Source organism: Mandrillus leucophaeus, unplaced genomic scaffold (genome assembly GCF_000951045.1).
Source record: "Mandrillus leucophaeus isolate KB7577 unplaced genomic scaffold, Mleu.le_1.0 Scaffold158, whole genome shotgun sequence".
Lineage (NCBI taxonomy): Eukaryota > Metazoa > Chordata > Mammalia > Primates > Cercopithecidae > Mandrillus > Mandrillus leucophaeus.
Window position 1 is genome coordinate 1,575,538 of NW_012101565.1, and position 25,012 is coordinate 1,600,549.

The window sequence follows — 25,012 nt, forward strand, 5'->3', positions numbered from 1 at the left end:
ACCAAAGGACACTTTGTATATACAACATAACAAAAAGAAAACGAAAATTTGAATGAAGAGGAAATAAGAGTAAGGGGAGAAGAGGAAGCCTGGCGGAGGTTAATTCAAAGAAAGGAGCAGGAGGCTGCAGCCTAACATTCTGGGAGACCCTGGAGGTCTTTTGAGGGCCTCTACTGTGCATTGTGACTCCAAGGAGGGGCTGGAAGCAGCAGAGGCATGGTGGGCCACAGTCTTCCCTGGCACCAGGCTACAAGAGGAGGAAGAGAACAGTGAAGGAGGAACCTGCCTGCAGCTCTGCCTGCACTTCTCCGTACAACCAAACCACTGGGAAGGGCTGTGTGTGCCCTATCTCCACCTTACCCTCCCACTCACTTTTCAGACTTGTGAATCTGGACTTGGCCAAACCACTTCACCCAAATAGCCCTTGATGCATCACCAATGACTTTCAAGTCCCTAAAGCTGATGCACACTTTTTTTTCAGTCTTCGTCTCATCTGACCTCTCAGCCTCACTAGACACCACTGCTGCTTCACATAACCTTGAAATATCCTCTGCCTGTGGCCTCTGCAGCTCAGCCTTCTCCAGTTTTCCTGTCGCTATGGACACTTCTGCTCTATGTCCTCTGCAGCTTTGTCCTGGCTCTGCTAGGCACTGTGGGCCGAAGGCTTATTCTCTCTCATTTGTTCCCAATTCCTGGGCAACCTCATCCGCTCATACGGATCCAGTTGCCATCTAGGAGCTGATACCTCTAACGTGTATCTTTCCAGCCCACACAGTCGGTTCTCCTCTGGGACCTGGAGCAGTAACCCCTGCCTCCTGGCACATCTCCTTAACATCCTGATCTCCGCAGCACATCCAAACCTGACTCCGAATATTCACTCTAAACTTGGTTTTCCTTCCAACTGGGTTGTTATAATCAGAGGCTCCACCACTCATGCCAGAAACTGCAAGGCCATCCTGCCCTCATTCTCGCCTTCATCTCCACATCCAGGCCAACTCCAAGACCAGCCCATGCAGTACCACTAAACATTTCTCAGCTCTGCCGACTGTCTCCACCTCCACAGCACCACCTGTGAACCAGCCACCCTCACTGCTTGTTTGGATGACTGCAGTGGCCTCCTTACTGTGTGCCACTCAGTAGCTTCTTCCCTCCAATCTGTTCCCACATGCCCCTCCTTAAAGATCAATCAAGATCATAGCCACAGGCCCTGTCCCGACCTGGGCCCTCCATCCCTCCCAAGCACATACACCCACCCTGCTCATTCTCTGCTCCACCACACTTTTGATTTCTTTGGTGAAGCACACTCCCCAACTGGATCTGGCCCACCTGCTGTACCCTCTCCCAGCACCAGTGCCTCTCCCAGGCAGCATTTATCACAGGGTAAACTCAGCATTTATACATGATCATTCAATACATAGCCACTCCCCACTAGCTGGTAAAGTCAATAAGGTGGGGACAATGCCTGCTATGACTAGCACTGAACCCCCAATTCCTAACACAATGCCTGCCACAGTCGGTGACAACACTGGCATATACAAAAGGAAATAGAGATGGTGCATCAGTCAGAGTTCTGTTATATTAGGAGATTTATTTTAAGGGCTTGGTCACATAATTGTGGGGGCTGGCAAGTCCAAAATCTGTAAGGCAGGCTGGAAACTCAGGCAGGATTTCTATGCTACAATCTTCAGGCAGAATTCCTTCTTTTCCAGAAAACTTCAGGTTTTTTTCACTCTTAAGTTCTTCTGCCAGGCACAGTAGCTCACACCTATAATTCCAGCACTTTGGGAGGCTGAGGCAGGAGGATTGCTTAAGCCCAAGAGTTTGAGGCCTGCCTGGCCAATGTGGTAAGACCCCATCTCTACAAAAAAATGTTTTAAATAAAAATTAGCTGAGTGTGGTCGCACACACCTGTAGTCTCAGCTACTTGGGAGGCTGAGGCAGGAGGATTGCTTGATCATGGGAGGTCGAGGCTGCAGTGAGCTATGATGGTGACACTGCATTGCAGCCTAGGCAACAGACTGAGACCTTGCCTCAAAAAAAGTAAATCAATAAGTAAGGAAATAAATAAACAAATTTCAAAATTAAAAAAATAAATTTTTAAAAAGTGATTCAACTGAATGGATGAGGCCCACCCAAATGACTGAAGGTAATCTCCTTTACTTAAAGTCAACATAATAGCTTCACAGCAATGTCTAGGTATATGATAGCTTCACAGCAATGTCTAGGCTAGATTTTGACCAAACACCTGGACACTATAGCCTAGCAAAATTGACACATAAAATGTAACCATAACAGACTGCATCAACCCAAGAGGCCAACAGTGAAATAAGACCATGATAAGCTAATTTTCACATGTTGAAGGAAAACCCAACAGATACACTCTATAAAGTTAGAGGGATGACTTAAGAGACCTCAACTCTGGTTCTTGGGGACTCTGGTCCCTGGGGCCAGAGTGACTGAGCCAGGATTACAGTTTGAAGCATTAGAGGAAGGGTAGGGGTAGGCCCCCCATTGTGAGGTCCAGGTAGAATGCTCAACTCAGACTGATCCCAGCCCTGGCTGACCTTCTTCCCCTTCCTCATTCCCACATTCTACCAGGAGTCTGCCCTCTGGACTTTGCTATCCTCTCCCTGCCCTAAAAAGAGGTTTGAGGTAGAACAGCCACAGAGCCAGTGGAGGCCACTAGGACACGGCCTCACTCAGTACTCAAGGTCAGGACCGTAGAGTTATCTGCAGATAGCGCTAAGAGAAGGGTAGCATGATGAGGACTGAGTCCTGAGTTCTTAGAGCCAAGTGAGGGATACAGTCTTGGTTTCTTGAAGGACTAAAGTCAGGAAAATTCAAGGAGCTGAGGAATAGAGATCCAAGTACAGAGAAGGCACCGATGGGAGATTTTGAATAGAGAACCCTGAGTCACCAGAAATGGAAACTCCAAGTTGTAGAGAGCTCCTGGACCAGCAGTAAGATAGAGACTCTGAGCACCTGGGTCAGAAGAAATCATGGGCGAGTGTCCAGGCCTTCAAGACACAGCATCCCAGGAGAAGGCTGAGAGGTCAAACCCAGGCATGTTCAAGATCACAAGGAAGGGGCATTCTGGCCAGGAAGGTGGAGTGGTGGGTTTTCGTTCAACAAATATTTACTGGTTACCTACAAACCTTGTGCCAAGCCCTTTGCTGGACACTGGGGTTTCCAGGAACGTGTTACAATCCCTGACCTTACTGTAAAGCCAGTGGACAGCGTTAAGGAACTAGCACGGAACTGGAACCGAGGGAAGTGCTATGACGCAGGACACATCTGCTGGGGAAACCCAGCGGGCAGCAATTAACTTGCGGTGGGTGAGAGGAAGTTTCACAGAAGAGGCACTGTGAGGGTGAAGTTGGCCAGAGAGAAAAGGTCAGGACATTCCAGGCCAGGGCAAGGCCTGTGCATAGGCCTGGTGGCATGGAGAGCTGAGTGTGTTAGAGCAGAGAGGGCAAGGAGGAGGGCACAGCTTCTGACCTCACAATACCCAGGGCCCGCTGGGCCAGCCTTGCAGACTCTGCACCCTCCTTCAGCCCGGGCAAGGCCCGGGGCCCTGGGCAGCCTCCAGGTGCAGTGCCCTCCCGTAGGCCACACCCTTCCCACTGCCCCAGGGCATGTCTCTACTCACCAATTATGAGGGGCTTCGGCATCAGATAGAGAGGCTGGTGCGGGAAAATGAGGAACTGAAGAAGCTGGTGCGGCTCATTCGGGAGAATCACGAGCTCAAGTCAGCGATCAAGACTCAGGCAGGCGGGCTCGGCATCAGCGGGTTCACGACTGGGCTTGGTGAGGCAACAGCAGGCCTTCCCTCACGCCAGAGCAATGGTAAGAGGCCTTGGTCCCATGAGAGTGGGGAGGGAAGCGGGTATGCACCAGAGAGGACAGACTCGGTGTGCTGAGGTCTCAGGAGGTCATGGAGGGAATGCCCTCCTCCTTGCTCCTCTGCAGCTTGGCAATGAACCCTGGCACTGCTGCTCTAGAACGGTCACAAGCGGCTTCCTGGGTGCTGCATCCTTCACCTTCGCATGGCATCTGAGATCGATAGCTCTCCTCCGTGCCCCTCTTTCTGAATTCCCAAGCCATCTTGTCCACACCCCTGGCTCATCTTAGTGGAGGCTGCTCCCAGGCTGTGGGTCCAGGACCTGTCCCTCCACCCTCAACCAGCCTACCCACAGCACAGCTTCAACACTCCACTAGAAGTCAAGATCCCCTACAGATCCTGCAGGCTCAGTGAGTCACTGGAACTTGACTCACTCCAAACTAGACATGCTGGTTAACTTGGGTGTTTCCAGAGGGTAAAGCCCTTCAGGCTTGTGCTCACTCCCCTCCTGTCTTAATTCCCTGCTCCCTACCCACTGAGTTCCCTGCCATACAACCTGACTGTGGCATAGGACTGGTCTCCAGTTCCCCCACGCTGATCACGAGCACACAGACACCTCGTTTTAAATGTTACACCTCTAGTGACACAGAGACAACAGACAGGGTAAAAAAAATCATGCACATGGGGCCAGGTGCGGTGGCTCACGCCTGTAATCCCAGCACTTTGGGAAGCCGAGGCAAGCAGATCACCTGAGGTCAGGAGTTTGAGATCAACCTGGCCAACATGGCGAAACCCCGTCTCTACTAAAAACACAAAAATTTTCTGGACCTGGTGGTTCATGCCTATAATCCCAGCTACTCAGGAGGCTGAGGCAGGAGAATCACTTGAACCTGAGAGCTGGAGTTTGCAATGAGCCAAGATCACACCACTGCACTCCAGCCTAGTTGACAAGGCGAGACTCTATCTCAAAAACTAATAATAGGCTGAGTGCAGTGGCTCACCCAGGAATCCCAGCACTTTGGGAGGCCAAGGTGGGTGGATCACCTGAGGTCAAGAGTTTGAGACCAGCCTGGCCAACATAGTGAAATCCCATCTCTACTAAAAATACAAAAAGTTAGCCAGGTATGGTGGCACACACCTGTGGTCCCAGCTACTCGGGAGGCTGAGACAAGAGAATCCCTTGAACCGGGAGGTAGAGGTTGCAGTGAGCCGAGGTGGTGCCATTGCACTATAGCCTGGGCCAAAAGAGTGAAATTTCAAAAGAAAGAAAGAAGAAAGAAGGAAGGAAGGAAGGAAGGAAGGAAGGAAGGAAGGAAGGAGGGAGGGAAGGAAGGAAGGAAGGAAGGAGGGGAGAAGGAGGAGAAGAAGAAGAAGACGAGGAAGGGGAAAAGGGGAAGAAGAAGAATAAGGAGAAGAAGGAGAAGGAGGAGGAGGAGAAGGAGGAGGAAGAAGAAGAAGGAAAGAAAGAAGGAAGGAAGGAAGGAAGGAAGGAAGGAAGGAAGGAAGGAAGGAAGGAAGGAAGGAAGGAAGGAAAGAAAATTTTCCTGTTTAAGAAGCTAGACTCTGGTTTCGTACTCCCAGGCTAACCAAGCAAGCCCTCTCCTCCCAGCTTTCATTCTTAAGGGAATCCTTGGACCACTTCAGATCTTCCACCTCCCCAAAGGTCAAGTTTTGAGGGTGAGGAAAAGCTTCCTGGAGGAGGTGAGCCCAGCCAACTGGTTGTGAAGGGGAAAGGAGCATGCCACAAGTAGAAGTTACTCATACAAATGCCTGGCCCCAGGGATTGCAGGAATGAGAAACAGATGTGCAATTAAAGCCCCGACCCATGTGTGTGTGTGTAATGTGGGTATATGTGTGTGAATGTGGTATGAGAGTATGTGTGGTACACACTTATGCACCACACATACTCTGTAGTGTAAGTATGGAGTGTGTGGTATGGGTGTGTGAATGAGTGTGTATGAATGTGTATAGGAAAATGTGCATGATGCTGACTCTGGGCATACTGCCTAGGAGTTAGCCTTGTTCACAAGGAGCAGTGCTGTAAAAAGAAAATTAAATCTAATTTTTAAATATTTAATTTTTTTTTTTTTTTTTTGAGACAGAGTCTTGCTCTGTCAATCAGGCTGGAGTGCAGTGGCACAATCTCAGCTCACCGCAACCTCTGCTTCCTGGGTTAAAACGATTCTCCTGCCTCAGCCTCCTGAGTAGCTGAGATTACAGGTACGTGCCAGTACACCCGGCTAATTTTTCTTTTTTTTTTTTTCTGGTTTTTTTTTTTAGTAGAGATGGAGTTTCACCATGTTGGCCACGCTGGTCTCAAACTTCTGACCTCAGGTAATCTGCCCACCTCGGCCTCCCAAAGTATTGAGATTACAGACATGAGCCACCGCGCCTAGCACAGGGAGCAGTACTGTAAAAAGAAAATTAAATGTAATTTCCAAATATTTAAAATTTTTTAAAAATAAAACATACAAAATAAAAATGAAAAGAAGGAAAATGTGGGCCGGGCACAGTGGCTCACGCCTGTAATGCCAGCACTTTGGGAGGCTAAGATGGGCGGATCACCTGAGGTCAGGAGTTCAAGACCAGCCTGGCCAACATGGTAAAACCCCATCTCTACTAAAAATACAAAAATCAGCCAGGTGTGTTGGCACACGCCTGTAATCCCATCTACTCGGGAGGCTGAGGCAGGAGAATGGCTTGAGCTCGCAAGGCAGAGGTTGCAATGAGCCAAGATTGTGCCACTGCACTCCAGCCTGGGCAATTGAATGAGACTCTGTCTCAAAAAAAAGAAAAAAAAGAAAAAAGAAAAAATGGGCGGGGCGCAGTGGCTCACGCCTGTAATTCTGGCACTTTGGGAGGCTGAGGTGGGGGGCTCACGAGGTCAGGAGATCGAGACCATCCTAGCTTACACAGTGAAAACCCGTCTCTACTAAAAATACAAAAACAAAATTAGCCGGGTGTGGTGGGGACACCTGTAGTCCTAGCTACTCGGGAGGCTTGAAGCGGGAGAATGGCAAGAATGGCATGAACCCGGGAGGCAGAGCTTGCAGTGAGCAGAGATCGTGCCGCTGCACTCCAGCCTGGGCTGGAGACTTTTGAGGCTCTGTCTCAAAAAAGAAAAAAAGAAAGAAAGAAAGAAGGAAAGAAGGAAAGGAGAGAAAGGAGAGAAAGGAGAGAAAGGAAAGAAAGGAAAGAAAGAAAAGAAAGAAAAGAAAGAAAGAAAAGAAGGAAGGAAGGAAGGGAAAGAAAGAAAGAAAAAGAAAAGAAAGAAAGAAAGAAAAAGAAAGGAAGGAAGGAAGGAAGGAAGGAAGGAAGGAAGGAAGGAAGGAAGAAAGGAAGATTAGCTGGACATGGTGGCAGGTGCCTGTAATCTCAGCTACTTGGGAGGCTGAGGCAGGAGAATCGCTTGTACCTGGGAGGTGGAGGTTGCAGTGAGCCTAAATTGCGCCACTGCACTCCAGCCTGTGCAATAAGAGCAAGACTTCGTCTAAAAAAAATGTGCATGTGTGTGTGAGAGGATATGGTGTGTCTGCTTTGACAGTGTGTGATTTGTGAGTGAATGTGTGCATATGGCTGTGTGTGTGTTTGTGAGTTGCTGTGTCTGTGAATGTATGTAAGAGTGTATGTGGTATGTATGTGTTATGTGGGTGTTTGAGTGTATGTTGGTGTGTGTCTGATTATGTGAGTATATATGGTGTGTGTGTGTGGTGTGTTCATGTGTGACAGGGGCCAGGGAGAGGTGAACAATGCAGCCAGAGGGGTCAGATCACCAAGGACGGCAAATGACATGCTGAGGAGCTTGGACTTGCTCCTAAAGGCACTAAGAAGACACTGGTGGTTTCTTTTTTCTTTTCTTTTCTTTTCTTTCTTCCTTTCTTTTTTTTTTTTTGAGACAGAGTTTCGGAGTTTCACTCTTGTTGCCCAGGCTGGAGTGTAATGGCGCAATCTCGGCTCACTGCAACCTCCGCCTCCCTAGTTCAAGCAATTCTCCTGCCTCAGCCTCCCGAGTAGCTGGGACTACAGGCATGCACCACCACGCCTGGCTAATTTTGTATTTTTTTAGTAGAGACGAGGTTTCTCCATATTGGTCAGGCTGGCCTCAAACTCCTGACTTCAGGTGACCTGCCCGCCTTGGCCTCCCAAAGTGCTGGGATTACAGGGATGAGCCACCATGCCCAGCCGAAACTGGTGGTTTCTAACAGAGAATAATCATGTTTGTGCCTCAGAAATGTTATCCCAGATGCTACGGGGAAAACGGATTGGAGGGAGAGTAGAGTAGACTGAGACAGGGAGATGGATTAGACTGAGGCTGTTGCAGTCATCCAGGTGGGAGACGACAGCATGAGCTACAGGTAGAGAGAAATCCATTCACATTATTTAATAAGAAAATGGAAAGCCTAACTGCTTGGATGTGAGGGATGACAAAGAGAGCATCCAGAATGTATCTGTTGTCCCAGCCAAGGCAGATCTCTACAGTTGCCTTGGAGAATCTTTCTCTGGCCACTTCCTCACCCTGCCTGTTCTCCTTGGCCATTCCCTGTGACTGGCCTCCTTCAGAGTCGGGTTCTTATTCTTGATTTGCCCTCATGAACTCGGCCTTCAATTCCTCTTTCTGGGTCTACCCTTCTCCCTTATGCTCTGTGCACAGCCCTACCTCTGAAATCCCCCTGGTCCAGAGACCTGGCCCAACCCCATTTAGGAGGAACACAGGAGGAAACAGCTTGGGAGGTATGAATAGGGCTTGGTCTGGTGGGCTGTGGGTGTTTATAAGCATGTGCACCAGGCTCCTCTCAGTGCAGGACAGAGCTCAGATGGGAAGCGAAGGGGTGCAGAAGGCCAGGGCCAGGGGACCAGCTCTCTCCAATCTACCACCCTGGCACAAAACTCCAGAGAGTACAAGAATTTCAAATTCAAATCTGACCTTCCAGGTTGTTACAAAGGTTTATTTGTCAGGTTAAGAAAACAGAAAGTAGCCGGGCGTGGTGGCTCAAGCCTGTAATCCCAGCACTTTGGGAGGCCGAGACGGGTGGATCACGAGGTCAGGAGATCGAGACCATCCTGGCTAATACAGTGAAACCCCGTCTCTACTAAAAAGTACAAAAAACTAGCCAGGCGAGGTGGCGGGAGCCTGTAGTCCCAGCTACTTGGGAGGCTGAGGCAGGAGAATGACGTAAACCCGGGAGGCGGAGCTTGCAGTGAGCTGAGATTGCGCCACTGCACTCCAGCCTGGGTGACAGAGCGAGACTCTGTCTCAAAAAAAAAAAAAAAAAAAGAAAAAAAAAAAAAAAAGAAAAAGAAAACAGAAAGTAGTTTAACAGTTAGCCTGAGTAGTAACTTTTAACTACTCTGACATTTGGTAAATGGGCTTTCATTTATGCTCTTGACATAAATGCTCTTGACCACAGCCCTGCAAATGTTAGAGGTGAGCCTGGGAAAGGCAGTTTTGGAGGAAGAAAATGAGTTGCATTTGGGACAAAATGATTTTAAGATGTCCACACAACATCCACGTGGAGTGGCCAGAAGCAGTAGCACTATGAGCCTGAAGTTTGGAGAAGTCAGGTCTAGAGAGAAAAGATTCAAGAGTTACTGATAATTCAAGCTGAGGTAGGGGGTGAGGCCATCTGGGAAGAGAGTGCACAGTAAGAGGCTGAAGGACAGATCCTAACTGAGGACAGGTAGAGGAGCTGGCAAAGGAGCATGCAGAGAGGCAAGGGAAACTTCAAAAGCAGAATGTCACAAAAGCCAAGAGACAGCTTCAAAGGGGACAGTTTCAGCAAGGTAAAGGACAGTGTCAGCAAGAGGTCAAGCAATAAAAGTACTAAAAATATCCATAGCATTTAGTGGACAATTCATGACACTGGCATTCATGACCTTGGTTAGAGTGATTTCAACCATCATAGGTGGAATGACCGACCAGGGTGAGGTGAAAAGTCAGCAAGAAAATGGAGAGAAAAGATGATGGAGATACTTAATTCAAGAAGTTTGACCTTGGGGTGAGGGGAGTGGACAGGGAGAGGGCAGTAGCTGGGAGGGCATGGGGTCCAGAACTTCTTTTCAAGGTGGCAGAGACCTGAGTTTGTTTATATGTGGAAGGAAGAGGCCAGGAGAGACTGTTGGAAAATACGCAAGACAAAAAGGATACGTTATGGGGTGGGGGGTGCTCTTGACTGAAGGAAGAGAGTCTCTTCCACTGTCCTGGAAGGGAAGGAGGAAGGAGAGCATGAGTGTGCATGCCAGGTGGTGGGAAGCTGAAGGAACTCCAGACCTATGGCTTCAATTTTCTCTGTTCAAATGTTCTTCTCTGAGAGCAAGGATGGAGCAGGGAAGGTCTGAAATAGACTAATAATGGGGGGCCGGGCACGGTGGCTCACGTCTGTAGTCCCAACACTTTGGGAGGCCGAGCCGAGCGAATCACCTGAGATCAGGAGTTCAAGACCATCCTGGCTAACACAGTGAAACCCCGTCTCTACTAAAAATACAAAAAAAAGAAGAAAAAAAAATAGCTGGGCGTGGTAGCAGGTGCCTGTGGTCCAGGCTACTCAGGAGGCTGAGGCAGGAGAATGGCATGAACCCGGGAGGCAGAGCTTGCCGTGAGCCGAGATCGTGCCACTGCACTCCAGCCTGGGCGACAAAGCGAGACTCTGTCTCAAAAAAAAAAAAAGGGGGGAGGGGGAAGGAACTGAGAGAACTTGGAGGGTCTGACTGAATGGCGCAACCATCTCTAGGATTTGCAAATGCAGCAGCCATCAATCTCCTGCCTTCTCCAGCAGCATTTGGCAGCCTGAGGGCAGGCATGGGGGAGGCAACCAGGCAGTGCTGAGGATGGCTCAGCAAGAGTTCAGGGACATAAAAGCTGCTCTGGCTGAGAGGGCAGCCAAAACCAAGAGTGCAATCAGATGGAGAGAAAATAAAGAGGCCTTTGAGTAGAGATCTGGAGAGGCTCAGAGACCAGGTGGCCAGGAGCGATCTCTGACCAAGACAGAAGGTACAACTGTGTGGTCAGTGTGGGTAATCTGAAGAGGCAGGAAATCAGAAAAGGTTGGCCGCTGGCCGAATTAACTTCACCAGGACAAAACAGGCACCAAGAGCTTCAGACTTGGCTCCGTGCACAGGGCAGGTGGGAGATGCAGCCAGGACAGCATTCAGACTGCAGGGCCTCCTGCTCCTGAGGGCTCAGGGACTTGCAGGGAGATATGGCTGTTGGAGTAGCTGGGGAGACAAGAAATGAGGGCCAAGATGGGGGCCCAAAACACTAAAACAGTAACTGCACTGAAAACCGGCTCCTGCCCCCACTGGTCAGATCTGGCTCCTCCACACAGAGGTCAGGTGACGGGTGGGACAGCCGTCAGCATGGGACAGGCAGTCAAGAAAGGAGGACTGAGTGCCTGCTCTAGCCACCAGCATCCTCCCCATCCCAGCCCTCACCATCCCTCCCTCACCTGAGCCCATATACCTACCTGAGGACCCTCTCCCCTTAAGGCCACCTCATCCTGCTCTCCCACTGCCTCCCGCAGGGGCTGCAGCAGGTTTCCTCCGGCAGGGGGCAGCCTTCCCTTAGTTCCGGAGGGCCTCCCAGCACTAACGCCGGCCCCCATGCCACAGCTTCCCACACACCAGAACCTGCCTTGATTTCAGGACCTGCAAGCTCCACAGATGTGTCCAGCCCCTCAGGACCCGTCAATTCCCCACAAGACTCTACCCCGCAAGAAACACGTTCCCACTCAAGATCTGTCCCTCCCTACTCAGGACACAGCCTTCCCCTCTCAGGACCCTCCCCGCTCAGGACCCACTTCCCTCAGGATCATCTACCCTCAGGACGCTGTTCCCTCAGGACACTCTTCCCTGAGGACCCTCTCCGCTGAAGAACCTCTCGCCTCAGTACTCTCTTCCCTTGGAATCTTCTCCCCTCAGGACCTTTCCCCTCAGGACTCTCTCCCCTCAGAACCCTTTCCCCTGAGGACTACCTTCCCTCAGGACGCTCTTCCCTGATAACCCTCTCCCCTCAGTACCCTCTCCCCTCAGAATGCTCTTCCCTCAGGACCACCTTCCTGTAGGACACTCTTCCCTCAAGACTCTCTTCTCTGAGGAACCCCTCACATCAGGACCCTCTCCCCTCAGGACCTTCCCCCGCAGGACCCTCTCCCCTCACACCCCTCTTCCCTCAAGATCCTCTTCCCTCAGGAACCCCTTCCCTCAGGAGCCTCTTCCCTCAGGACCCACTGCCCTTAGGACCCTTTTCCTTCAGGACCCTCTCCCATTAAAACCCTCTTCCCTCAGAACCCTTTCCCCTTAGGAACCTCTCCCCTTAAGTATCTCTACCCTCAGTACCTTCTCCCTCAGGATCCTCTCCCCTGACAACCTTCTTCCCTGAAAACCTTCCCCCCTCAGGACTGTCTTCCCTCAGGGTATTTTCTCCTGAGGACCCTCTCCCCCAGGACCCCCTCCCCTCAGGACCCTCTCCCCTCAGGACCCTCTCCCCTCAGAACCCTCTTCCCTCAGAACCCTCTTCTTTCAGGACCCTCTTCTCTGAGTATACTCTCCCTTCAGGACCCTCCCACCTCAGGTCTCTCTCCCCTTAAGGACCTTCTCTCCTCAGGACCTATCATCTACCCTCAGAACCCTCTTCCCTCAGGACTCTCTTCCCTCAGGACCCTCTTTCTAAGGAACCTCTTCCATGAGGACCATTTCCCCTCAGGACCCTCCTGCCTCAGGTCCATCTCCCCTAAGGACCCTCTCCCCTCAGGACCTTCCCCCTTAGGACCCTCTCCCCTCAGAATGCTCTTCCCTCAGGACATTCTTCCCTCAGGACATTCTTCCCTCAGGACTCTCTCCCCTCAGGACCCTCTTCCTTCAGGAACCCCTTCCCTCAAGACCCTTTTCCTTCAGTATCCTCTCCCCTCAGGACCTTCACCCCCCAGGACCCTCTCCCCTCACACCCCTCTTCTCTCAGGACCCTCTTCCCTCAAGACCCTGTTCCCTGAGTACCCTCCCCCATCAGGACCCTCTTCCCTCAAGACCCTGTTCCCTGAGGACCCTCTCCATCAGGACCCTCTTCCCTGAGGACCCTCTTCCCTCAGGAAAGGGAGGGAAACCTTTCCTGAGAAACCTGTTCCCTGAGGATCTTTTCCCCTCAGGACCCTCCCAACTCTGGTCCCTCTCCCCTAAGGAACCTCTCCCCTCAGGACCATTTCACCTCAGGACCCTCTCCCTTCACACTTCTCTTCCCTCAGGACCCCCTTCCCTCAGGACTCTCTGCCCCAAAGAACCTCACCCCCAGTACCTTCCCCCTCAGGATCCTCTCCCCTCAGGATCCTCTCCCCTCAGGATCCTCTTCCCTGAGGACCCTCTTCCTTCAGGACCCTCTTTCCTGAGGAGCCTCTTCCCTGAGGAGTCTTTCCCCTCAGGACCCTCCCACCTCCGGTCCCTCTCCCCTAAGGACCCTCTCCCATTAGGACCCTCTCCTCTCCAGACCCTCTACCCTCAAGACCTACCCTCTCCCCTCAGAACCCTCTCCCCTCAGGACCACCTTCCCTCAGGATCCTCTCCCCTCAAAACCCTCTTCCCTCAGAACCCTTTCCCTAAGGACCGTCTTCCCTCAGGACTCTCTTCCCTCAGAAACCCCTTCCCTCAGGACCCTGTCCCTTCACACCCCTCTTCCCTCAGGACCCTCTTCCCTCAGGACACCCTTCCCTGAGTACCCTATTCCCTCAGGACCCTCATTCCCTCAGGACCCTGTTCCCTGAGGACCCTCTCCCATAAGGACCCTGTTCCCTGAGGACCCTCTCCCCTCAGGACCCTCTCCCCTCACAACTTATTCTCTCTGTCAGGACCCTCTTCCCTTAGGACCCTCTTCCCTCAGGAAAGGGAGGGAAACCTTCTTTCCTGAGAAACCTGTTCCCTGAGGATCTTTTCCCCTCCCAACTCTGGTCCCTCTCCCCTAAGGACCCTCTCCCCATAGGACCGTTTCACCTCAGGACCCTCTACCCCTCACACTTCTCCTCCCTCAGGACCTCCTTCCCTCAGGACTCTTTGCCCCAAAGAACCTCACCCCCCAGCACCTTCCCCTTCAAGACCCTCTCCCCTCAGTAAGTTCTTCTCTCAGGACCCTCTTCCCTGAAAACTCTTCCCCCTCAAGATCCTCTCCCCTCAGGACCCTCTTCCATGAGGACCCTCTTCCTTCAGGACCCACTTTCCTGAGGAACCTCTTCCCTGAAGTCTTTCCCCTTAGGACCCTCCCACCTCAGGTCCCTCTCCCCTAAGGACCCTCTCCCCTTAGGACCCTCTCCTTTCTGGACCCTCTCCCCTCAGGACCGCCTTCCCTTAGGACCCTCTCCCCTCAAAACCCTCTTCTCTCAGGACCCTTTCCAAGGACCCTCTTCCCTCAGGACCTTCTCCTCTCTGGACCCTCTCCCCCTACAACCCCCTCTCTCCCCTGTAGAATCTCTCCCCTCAGGACCTTCACCCTCAGGACTCTGTCTCCTCAAGACCCATTACCCTAAGGAACCTCTTCTCTCAGAACCCTCTTCCTTCAGTATCCCCTCCCCAAAGGACTCCCTTCCCTCAGGACTCTTCCCTCAAGACCCTCTCCCCTCATGACCCTCTCCCCTCCGGATCCTCTCCCCTCATGACCCACTTTCTCCCCTGAGGATTCTCTCCCTCAAGACCCTCTTCCTTCTGTATCCTCTCCCTCAGGACCTTCTCCATCAGAACTCTCTCCCCTCAAGACCACCTTCCCTCAGGACCCTCTCCCCTCAGGACCTTCTTCCCTCAGGACCCTCTTCCCTCAGGACGCCCTTCCCTCAGGTCCCTCTCCCTTCAGAACCCTCTTCCCTCAGGACCCTTTTTCTTGAGGAACCTCTTCCCTGAGGACCCTTTCCATTCAGGACCCTCCCACCTCAGGTCCCTCTCCCCAAAGGACCCTCTCCCAAAAGGACCCTCTTCCCTCAAGACCCTCCCTTCTTCCCTCAGGAACCTCTTCCCATAGAACCCTCTTCCCTCAGGACTCTCATCCCTCAGGGTCCTCTCCCCTCAAAACCCTCTTCCCTCATAAACTTTTCCCTAAGGACCCACTTCTCTCAGGATCCTCTCACCTGAAGAACCTCTCCCCTCAGGACCTTTGCCCTCAGGACCCACTTCCCTCAAGACCCTCTCCCCTCAGGAACTTCTTCCCTGAAAACCCTCCCCCCTCAGGACCCCCTTCCATCAGGACCCTCTTCCTACAATATCCTCTCCCCTCAGGACCTTCCCTTTCAGGACCCTCTCCCCTCACAGCCCTCTTCCCGCAGGACCGCCTTCCCTCAAGACCCTTTTTTCTCAGGACGCTCTTCCCTCATAACCCTCTTCCCTCAAGACTGCCTTCTCTCAGACCCCTCTTCCCTCAGGACCCTCTCCCCTCAGGAACCCCTCCCCTCAGGACCATCTCCCCTCAGAACCCTTTCCTTCAGGACCCTCTTCCCTCAGGACCCTCTTCCCTGAAAACCCTCCCCCCTCAGGATCTTCTCCCCTCAGGACCCTCTTCCATGAGGACCCTCTTCCTTCAGGACCCACTTTCCTGAGGAACCTCTTCCCTGAAGAGTCTTTCCCCTCAGGACCCTCCCACCTCAGGACCCTCTCCCCTAAGGACCCTCTCCCCTCCGGACCTTCTCCCCTGAGGACCTACCCTCTCCCCTCAGAACCCTCTCCCTTCAGGACCACCTTCCCTTAGGACCCTCTCCCCTCAGAATCCTCTTCTCTCAGGACCCTCTTTCCTCAGGACCTGCTCCCCTCAAAACCATCTTCCCTCAGAACCCTTTCCCTAAGGACACTCTTCCCTCAGGACCCTCTTCCCTGAGAACCCTCTCCCCTCAGAACCCTCTTCCCTGAGAACCATCTCCCCTCAGAACTCTCTTCCCTCAGGACCCTCTTCCCTCCAGACCCTCTTCCCTCAAAACTCTCTTCCCTCAGAACCCTCTTCCCTCAGGACCTTCTTCCCTCATAATCCTCTTCCCTCAGGACCCTCTCCCCTCGGGATCCCCTCCCCTCAGGACCCTGTTCCCTGAGGACCCTCTTCCTTCAGGACCCTCTTTCCTGAGGAACCTCTTCCCTGAGGAGTCTTTCCCCTCAGGACCCTCCCACCTCAGGTCCCTCCCCCCTCAGGTCCCTCTCCCCTAAGGACCCTCTCCCCTTAGGACTCTCTCCTCTCTGGACCCTCTTCTCTCAGGACCTACCCTCTCCCCTCAGATCCCTCACCCCTCAGGACCACCTTCCCTCAGGACCTTCTCCCCTCAGAGCCCTCTTCTCTCAGAACACTGTTCCCTCAAGACCTGCTCGCCTCAATACCCTCTTCCTTCAGAACCCTTTCCCTAAGGACCCTCTTCCCTCAGGACCCTCTCCCCTCAGAACCCTCTTCCTTCAGGACCCTCTTCCCTCAGGACCTTCTCTTCTCTGGACCCTCTCCCCCCAAAAACCCCCTCTGTCCATGGTAGAACCTCTCCCCTCAAGACCTTCACCCTCGGGACCCTCTCTCCTCAAGACTCACTCCCCTCAGGAACCTCTTCTCTCAGAACCCTCTTTTGTCAGGACCCACTCCCCGCAAAACCCTCTTCCCTCAGAACCCTTTCCCTCATGACCCTCTCCCCTCCGGACCCTCTCCCCTCATAACCCACTTTCTCCCCTGAGGATTCTCTCCCTCAGGACCCTCTTCCTTCAGTATCCTCTCCCCTCAGGACCTTCCCCATCAGGACCCTCTCCACTTAGAACTCTCTCTCCTCAAGACCACCATCCCTCAGGACCCTCTCCCCTCAGAACCCTCTTCCTTCAGGACCCCCTTCCCTCAGGTCCCTCTTCCCTCAGGACCCTCTTCCCTCAGGGCCCTCTGCCCTCAAAACTCTCTTCCCTAAGAACTTTTTTTCTAGGACCTCTTACCTCAGAATCCTCTCCTCTCAGGACCCTCTGCCCCAAAGAACCTCACCCCCCAGTACCTTCCCCCTCAAGACCCTCTATCCTCAGGAAGCTCTTCTCTCAGGACCCTTTTCCCTGAAAACCCTCCCCCCTCAGAATCATCTTCCCTCAGGACCTTCTACCCTGAGGACCTTCTTCCCTCAGGACCCTCTTTCCTGAGGAACCTCTTTCCTGGGGAGCCTTACCCCTCAAGAGCCTCCCACTTCAGGTTTCTCTCCCCTAAGGATCCTCTCCTCTCAGGACCCTCTCTCCTCAGGACCGCCTTCCCTCAGGACTATCTTCCCTGAGGAACCTCTCCCCTCAGGACCCTCTTCCCTCAGAACCCTTTCCCTAAGGACCCTCTTCCCTGAGGACCCTCTTCTCTGAAAACCCTCCCCGCTCAGGACCCTCTTTTCTAAGGACCTTCTTCCCTGAGGACCCTCTCAGGACCATATCCCCTCAGTACCCTCCTCTCTTGTGACCCTCTCCCCTCGTGGCCCTCTTCCCTAAGGACACGCTCTGTGCAGAACTCTTTCCCCTCACGACCTACCCTATTCCCTCAGGACCCTCTTCCCTGAAAACCCTCTTCCCTCAGGACTCTCTTCCCTGAGGAACTTCATCCCTGAGCACCCTCTCCTCTCAGGACCCTCCCACCTCAGGCCCCTGTTCCCTAAGGATCCTCTCTCAGGACCCTCTCGCCTCTGGACCCTCTCACCTCATGACCCACTTTCTCCCCTGATGATTCTCCCCCTCAGGACTCTTCCTTCAGTATCCTCTCTCCTCAGGACCTTCCCCATCAGGACCCTCTCCACTTAGAACCCTCTCATCTCAAGACCGCCTTCCCTCAGGTCCCTCTTCCTCAGGACTCTCTCCCCTCAAAACTCTCTTCCCTCAGAACTTTTCTTCTAAGGACCCTCTTACCTCAGAACCCTCGCTTCTGAGGACCCCCTGCCCGGAAGAACCTCACCCCCCAGGACCTTCCCCCTCAAGACCCTCTCCCCTCAGGAAGCTCTTCTCTCACTAACCTATTCCCTGAAAACCCTTCCCCCTCAGGAACCTCTTTCCTGAGGAATGTCTTTCCTGAGGAGCGTTTCCCCTCAAGACCCTCCCACCTCAGGTCCCTCTCCCCTAAGGACCCTCTCTTCTCAGGACCACCTTCCCTCAGGACTATCTTCCCTGAGGAACCTCTCCCCTCAGGACTCTCTCCCCTCTGAAAACCCTCTTCCCTCAGGACCCTCTTCCCTGAGGAACTTTGTCCCTGAGGACGCTCTCCCCTCAGGACCCTCCCACCTCAGGTCCCTCTTCCCTGAGGACCCTCTCTCCGCAGGACCCTCTCCCCTCATGACCCTCTCCCCTCCGGACCCTCTTTCTACCCTGAGAATTCTCTCCCTCAGGACTCTTTTCCTTCAGTCTCCTCTCTCCTCAGGACCTTCCCCATGAGGACTCTCTCCCCTTAGAACCCTCTCCCCTCAAGACTGCCTTCCCTCAGGATCCTCTCCCCTCAGGACTGTCTTCCCTCAGGACCGTCTTCCCTCAGGTCCCTCTGCCCTCAGGACCCTCTGCCCTCAAAACTCTCTTCCCTCAGAACTTTTGTCTAAGGACCCTCTTACCTCAGAATCCTCTCCCCTCAGGACCCTCTGCCCGGAAGAACCTCACCCCCCAGGACCTTCCCCTCAAGACCCTCTCCCCTCAGGAAGTTCTTCTCTCAGGACCCTCTTCCCTGAAAACCCTTCCCCCTCAGGACCCTCTTCCCTCAGGACCTCTTTCCTGAGGAAACTCTTCCCTGAGGAGACTTTCCCCTCAAGACCCTCCAACTTCAGGTTTCTCTCCCCTAAGGACCCTCTCCTTTCAGGACCCTCTCTCCTCAGAACTGCCTTCCCTCAGGACTATCTTCCCTGAGGACCCTCTCCCCTTGGGACCCTCTCCCCTCAGGGAGAGGTATAGTCCTCAGGGAAGAAGGTCCTTAGAAAAGAGGGTCCTGAGGGGGGAGGGTTTTCAGAGAAGAGGGTCCTCAAGGAAGAGGGTCCTGAGGGGAGAGGACCTCTTCCCTGAGGATACTCTCTATGCAGGATCCTTTCCCCTCACCACCTACCCTATTTCCTCAGGACCCTCTTCCCTGAAAACCTCTTCCCTCAGGACGCTCTTCTCTGAGGGACCTTGTCCCTGAGGACCCTCTCCCCTCAGGACCCTCCCACCTCAGGTCCCTGTCCCCTAAGGATCCTCTCTCCTCAGGACCCTCTTCCCTCAGAACTCCTTTCCCTCAGGACCCTCTCCCCTCAGGACCCTCTCCCCGCAGTACCCTCTTCCCTCAGGACTCCCTTCTCTCAGGACTCTCTTTCCTCAGGACCCACCCTCTCCCCTGAGGACCCTTTCCCCTCAGGACCTACCCTCTTCCCTCAGGACCTCTTCCCTGAGGATCTTCTCCCCTCAGGACCATCCCACCTCAGGACCATCTCTCCTCAGGACCCTCCCCCTTAGGGCCCTCTTCCCTTAGGACCCTCTTCCCTCAGGACACTCTCCCCTCCAGACCCTCTCCCCTCACGACCCACTCTCTCCTCTGTAGAACCTCTCCCCTCAGGACCTTTATCCTCAGGACCCTCTCTCTTCAAGACCCTCTCTCCTCAGGAACCTCTTCTCTGAGAACCCTCTTCCCTGAGGGCCCTGTTCCCTAAAAACCCTCCCCTCTCAGGATCCTCTGCCCTCAGGATCTTCATCCCTGAGGACCCTCTCCTCTCCGGACCCTCTCCCTTCACGACTGCATTTTCTCAGGACCCCCTTCCCCTAGGTCTCTCTCCCCTCAGGACCCTCTCCCTTCAAAACTCTCTTCCCTCAGGACGTTTTTTCTAAGGACCTTCTTACCTCAGAACCCTCTCCCCTCAGGACCCTCTGCCCAGAAGAACCTCAGCCCCCAGGACCTTCCCCCTCAAGACCCTCTCCCCTCAGGAAGCTCTTCTCTCACCAACCTATTCCCTGAAAACCCTTCCCCCTCAGGACCCTCTTCCCTCAGGACCCTCTTTCCTGTGGAACGTCTTCCCTGAGGAGCCTTTCCCCTCAAGACCCTCCCACCTCAGGTCCCTCTCCCCTAAGGACCCTCTCTCCTCAGGACCACCTTCCCTCAGGACTATCTTCCCTGAGGAACCTCTCCCCTTAGGACCCTCTCCCTCTGAAAGCCCTCTTCCCTCAACACCCTCTTCCCTGAGGAACGTTGTCCCTGAGGACCCTCTCCTCTCATGACCCTCCCACCTCCGGACCCTATCCCCTCATGACCCACTTTCTACCCTGAGAATTCTCTCCCTCAGGACTCTCTTCCTTCGGTATCCTCTCTCCTCAGGACTTTCCCCATCAGGACTCTCTCCCCTTAGAACCCTCTCCCCTCAAGACCGCCTTCCCTCAGGACCCTCTCCCCTCAGGACCGTCTTCCCTCAGGACCCCCTTCCCTCAGGTCCCTCTGCCCTCAGGACCCTCTGCCCTCAAAATTCTCTTCCCTCAGAACTTCTGTCTAAGGACCCTCCTACCTCAGAACCCTCGCCCCTCAGGACCCTCTGCCTGGAAGAACCTCACCCCCTAGGATCTTCCCCCTCAAGATCCTCTCCCTTCAGGAAGCTCTTCTCTCAGGACCCTCATCCCTGAAAGCCCTCCCCCCTCAGAATCCTCTTCCCTCAGGACCCTCTTTCCTAAGGAAACTCTTCCCTGAGAAGACTTTCCCTTCAAGACTCTCTCACTTCAGGTTTCTCTCCCCTAAGGACCCTCTCCTCTCAGGACCCTCTCTCCTCAGGACTATCTTCCCTGAGGAACCTCTCCCCTCAGGACCCTCTCCCCTCAGGACCCTCTTCCCACAGAACCCTTTCCCTAAGGACCCTCTTCCCTGAGGACCCTCTTCTCTGAAAACCCTCCCCCTTCAGGACCCACTTTTCTAAGGACCTTCTTCCTTGAGGACCCTCTCTCCTCAGGACCATATCCCCTCAGTACCCTCCTCTCTTATGACCCTCTCCCCTCGTGACCCTCTTCCCTGAGGACATTCTCTATGCAGGATCCTTTCCCCTCACCACCTACCCTATTCCCTCAGGACGCTCTTCCCTGAAAACCCTCTTCCCTCAGGACCCTCTTCCCTGAGGGACCTCGTCCCTGAGGACCCTCTTCCCTGAGGGACCTTGTTCCTGAGGACCCTCTTCCCTGAGGGACCTCGTCCCTGAGGACCCTCTCCACTCAGGACCCTCCCACCTCAGGTCCCTCTCCCCTAAGGATCTTCTCTCCTCAGGACCCTCTTCCCTCAGGACTCCTGTCCCTCAGGACCCTCTCCCCTCAGGACCCTCTCCCCGCAAGACCCTCTTCCCTCAGGACCCCCTTCTCTCAGGACCCTCTTTCCTCAGGACCTAAGGTCTTCCCTGAGGACCTTCTCCCCTTAGGACCATCCCACCTCAGGACCATCTCTCCTCAGGACCCTCTTCCCTTAGGACTCTCTTGCCTTAGGGCCCTCTCCCCTCCGGACCCTCTCCCCTCACGACCCACTCTCTCCTCTGTAGAACCTCTCCCCTCAGGAACTTCGCCCTCAGGACCCTGTCTCTTCAAGACCCTCTCCCCTCAGGAACCTCTTCTCTCAGAACCCTCTTCCCTGAGAATCCTGTTCCCTAAAAACCCTCCCCCCTCAGGATCCTCTTCCCTCAGGACCTTCTTCCCTGAGGACTCTCTCCCCTCAGGACCCTCTCCCTTCACGACTGCCTTTCCTTAGGACCCTCTTCCCTCAGAACCCTCTACCCTAAGGACCCTCTCCCCTCAGAACCCTCTCCCCTCAGGACCCTCTTCCCTGAGGACCCTCTCCCCTCAGAACCATCTTCTCTCAGGACCTTCTTCCCTCAGGACCCTCTCTCCTCTGGACCCTCTCCCCTCACGACCCACTCTCTTCCCTGTAGAACCTCCCACCTTAGGACCTTCACCCTCAGGACCCTCTGTCTTCAAGACTCTCTCCCCTCAGGAACCTCTTCTCTCAGAACCCTCTTCCCTGAGGACCCTGTTCCCTAAAAAGCTTCCTCTCTCAGGACCCTCTTCCCTCAAGACCTTCCTCCAGGAGGATCCTCTCGCCTCAGGACTGTCTATCCTAAGGACCCTTTTCCCTCAGAACCCTCTCCTCTCCCCTCAGGACCACCTTCCCTCAGAACCCTCTTCTCTGAGGAGCCGGTACCCTTAGGACCCTCTCCCCTCCGGACCCTCTCTTCACACGACCATCCCATCTCTGGACCATCTCTCCTCAGGACCCTGTCCCCTTAGGACCCTCTCCCCTTAGGACTGTCTTCCCTCAGGACTCTCTATCCTCAGGACATTCTCCCCTCCAGACACTCTCCCTCATGACCTACTCACTCCCCTGAGGACCGTCTCCCTCAAGACCCTCTTCCCACATAACCTTCCTCCCCTAGGACTGCCTTCTTTCAGATTCCTCTTCTTTCAGGACCCCCTCCCCAAAGGATCCCCTTCCCTCAGGACCCTCTTCCTTCAGGACCCTCTTCCCTCTGGATCCTCCTCCCTCAGGACCCTTTTCCCTCTGGATCCTCTTCCTTCAGGACCCTCTCCCCTCAAAACTCCCCTCAGGACCCCCCTCTGGATCCTCTCCCCTCAAGACCCCCTTCCCTCAGGACCCTCTCCCCTCAAAACTCTCTTCCCTCAGAACCCTTTCCCTAAGGACGCTCTTCCTCAGAACCCTCTCTCCTGAAGAACCTGTCCCCTCAGGACCTTCCCCCTTATGACTCTGTCCTCTCAAGACTCTCTCCTCTCAGGAACCTTTTCTCTCAGGACCCTTTTCCTTGAGGACCCTCTTCCCTGACGACCTTCTTCCTTGAAAACCCTCCTTCCCTCAGGACCCTATCCCCTCAAGACCTACCCTCTCCCTTCAACACCCTCTTCCCTCAGGACCCTCTTTCCTGAGGAATCTCTTCCCTGAGGACACTTTCCTTTCAGGATCCTCCCACCTCAGGACCATCTCCCCTAAGAACCCTCTCCCCTCAGGACCTACCCTCTCCCCTCGGGACCCTCTTCCTCCAGGATCCTCTTCCCTCAGGACCCTCTACCCTCAGGACCCTCTACCCTCAGGACCCTCTACCCTCAGGACCCTCTTATTTCCAAACCCTCTTCCCTCAGGACCCTCTTCCCTAAGGAACCTCTCCCTCAGGACCCTCTCCCCTCAGGACCCTCCTCCCTCAGGACCCTCCCCCCTCAGCAGCCTCCCCCTCAGGACCCTTTTCCCTGAGGACCCTCTTCTCTCAGGACCATCTCACCTCAGGACCCTCTCCCCCTAGGACCCTCTCCCCTCAGGACCTACCTTCTCCCCTGAGGAACCTCTTCCCTCAGGACTCTCTTCTTTGAGGATTCTTTTCCCTGAGGACCCTCTCCTCTCAGGATCATTTCACTTCAGGACCCTTTCTCCTCAGGGCCCTCTCCCCTTAGCACCCTCTCCCTTCAGGACCCTCTTCCCTTAGGACCTTCTTCCCTCATACCTTCTCCCCTCAGGATCCTCCCCTTGGCTGAAATGATCCTCCCACCTTGGCCTCTCAATGTGCTAGGATTACAGTCGTGAGGCCAGATATTTAGCTTTTGCTTTTCTTTTTAACTTCAATTGTTTGATGTAACAAACCTTGCTGAGAGACCTCAATAATTAAATAATCACATAAACGCAGTGAATCTGAAGTCCTCTTTGACGTTCTCTTCAAGTTCTTTTCAACGTACTTGTACTGGAGCCTAAGATTTTCAACTCACAAATCTCAATAAATTAAACACAAATTATCAAAAGGTTAAGAAATCATTTGTGCATATCGCATCGGAATATCACGCAATGGGACTGAAATCTCTTTGCATTGGAATATCAAGCGATGGGACTGAAATCTCTTTAACACAAGCTAATAGTGGGTGTCTGTTAGCTGAGGACTCTCCCTCCACCCATGGCATCCTGCAGTCATGCACCCAAAGGCATCCTGTCTCCTGACCAGGGACATGGGCAAGGCAGCTGCTGAGATCTCGTCAGTGATTCTGATGGGTTGTAGACTGAGGTCATCCCAGTGTGAGCAGGGGACATACTCCTCATGGTCTGTGCCTGCAGAGCCTGTAATGCCTCCCAGGTGTGCACTAGATTGGCCCCTGAACCACAAATGTGCCTTTTCTGCCACAATAAATGCCTGTAACCCCAATGAATCTTTTTTAAATGACAGCTTCACTGAGATGTAGTTCATATACCATACAATTCACCCACTTAAAGTGCATAATTCAGTGGTTTTTAGTATATTCACAGGTATGTACAAACATTACCACAATCAATTTTAGAATACTTTCATCACCCCAAAAAGAAACCTCATCCCTTTTAGCTATCACACCCCTACCCTTTCACCACCCCCTTTCCAGCTCTAAGCAACCACTAATCTACTTTCTGTTTGTATGAATTTGCCTATTCTCAACATTTCATAAGCATGGAATCATGTATGTGGTATTTTGTGACTGACTTCTTTCACTAAGCATAATGTTTTCAAGGTTCTCAGTACTCCTGGTTACAGTTAGGGTTTTTTGTTTTGTTTTGCTTTTATGGCTGAATACTATTCCAGTGTACGGCTCTACTACACTTTGTTTACTCATTCATTAGTTGGTGGACATTTGGGTTATTTCCTCCTTTTGGCTATTATGAATAATGCCGCTATGAACATTCATGTACAGATTTTGTGCAGACATCTTTTCATTTCTCTTAGATATATGTAGGAGTAGAATTACTGGGTCATATGGTAACTCTATGTTCAACGTTTAAGGAACTGCCAGATTGTTTTTTGAAGCTGCTGCACCATTTCGCATTCCCACCAGAAACATATGAGGGTCCCAATTTCTCCAAATTCTTGCTAATATGTGTTATCTGATTTTTTTAAATTATAACCATCCTAGTGGGTGTGAAGTGATATTACAATGCAGTTTTGATTTGTATTTCCCTGATGACTAATGATGTTGAGCTTCTTTAAGTGTGCTTATTGGCCATTTGTATATCTTTGAGAAATATCCATTTAGATCCACTTCCCATTTTTATTTTATTTTTTAATTTCTTTTTTCATTTTTCTTTTTCTTTTTCTTTTTTTTTTTTTTGAGACGGAGTCTCGCTCTGTCGCACAGGCTGGAGAGTGCAGTGGCGCGATCTCAGCTCACTTCAAGCTCAGGCTCCTGGGTTCACACCATTCTCCTGCCTTAGCCTCCCAAATAGCTGACACTACAGGCACCCACCACCACGCTTGG

The 25,012-nt window shown here is 52.9% G+C and overlaps 1 protein-coding gene across 2 annotated transcripts in view; it reads left to right on the forward strand.

The window, feature by feature from the left end:
* The first annotated feature begins 3,520 nt into the window (after window positions 1-3,520).
* The window catches only part of SPATC1 (spermatogenesis and centriole associated 1), a 37,273-nt gene continuing 15,781 nt past the window's right edge, over window positions 3,521-25,012 (forward strand). For both annotated transcript variants that reach the window (XM_011975677.1, XM_011975678.1), the window contains exon 1: window positions 3,521-3,846. In XM_011975677.1, the coding sequence (XP_011831067.1) occupies window positions 3,636-3,846 (211 nt within the window). In that variant the 5' untranslated portion in view covers window positions 3,521-3,635. The remainder of the gene's footprint in view (window positions 3,847-25,012) is intronic.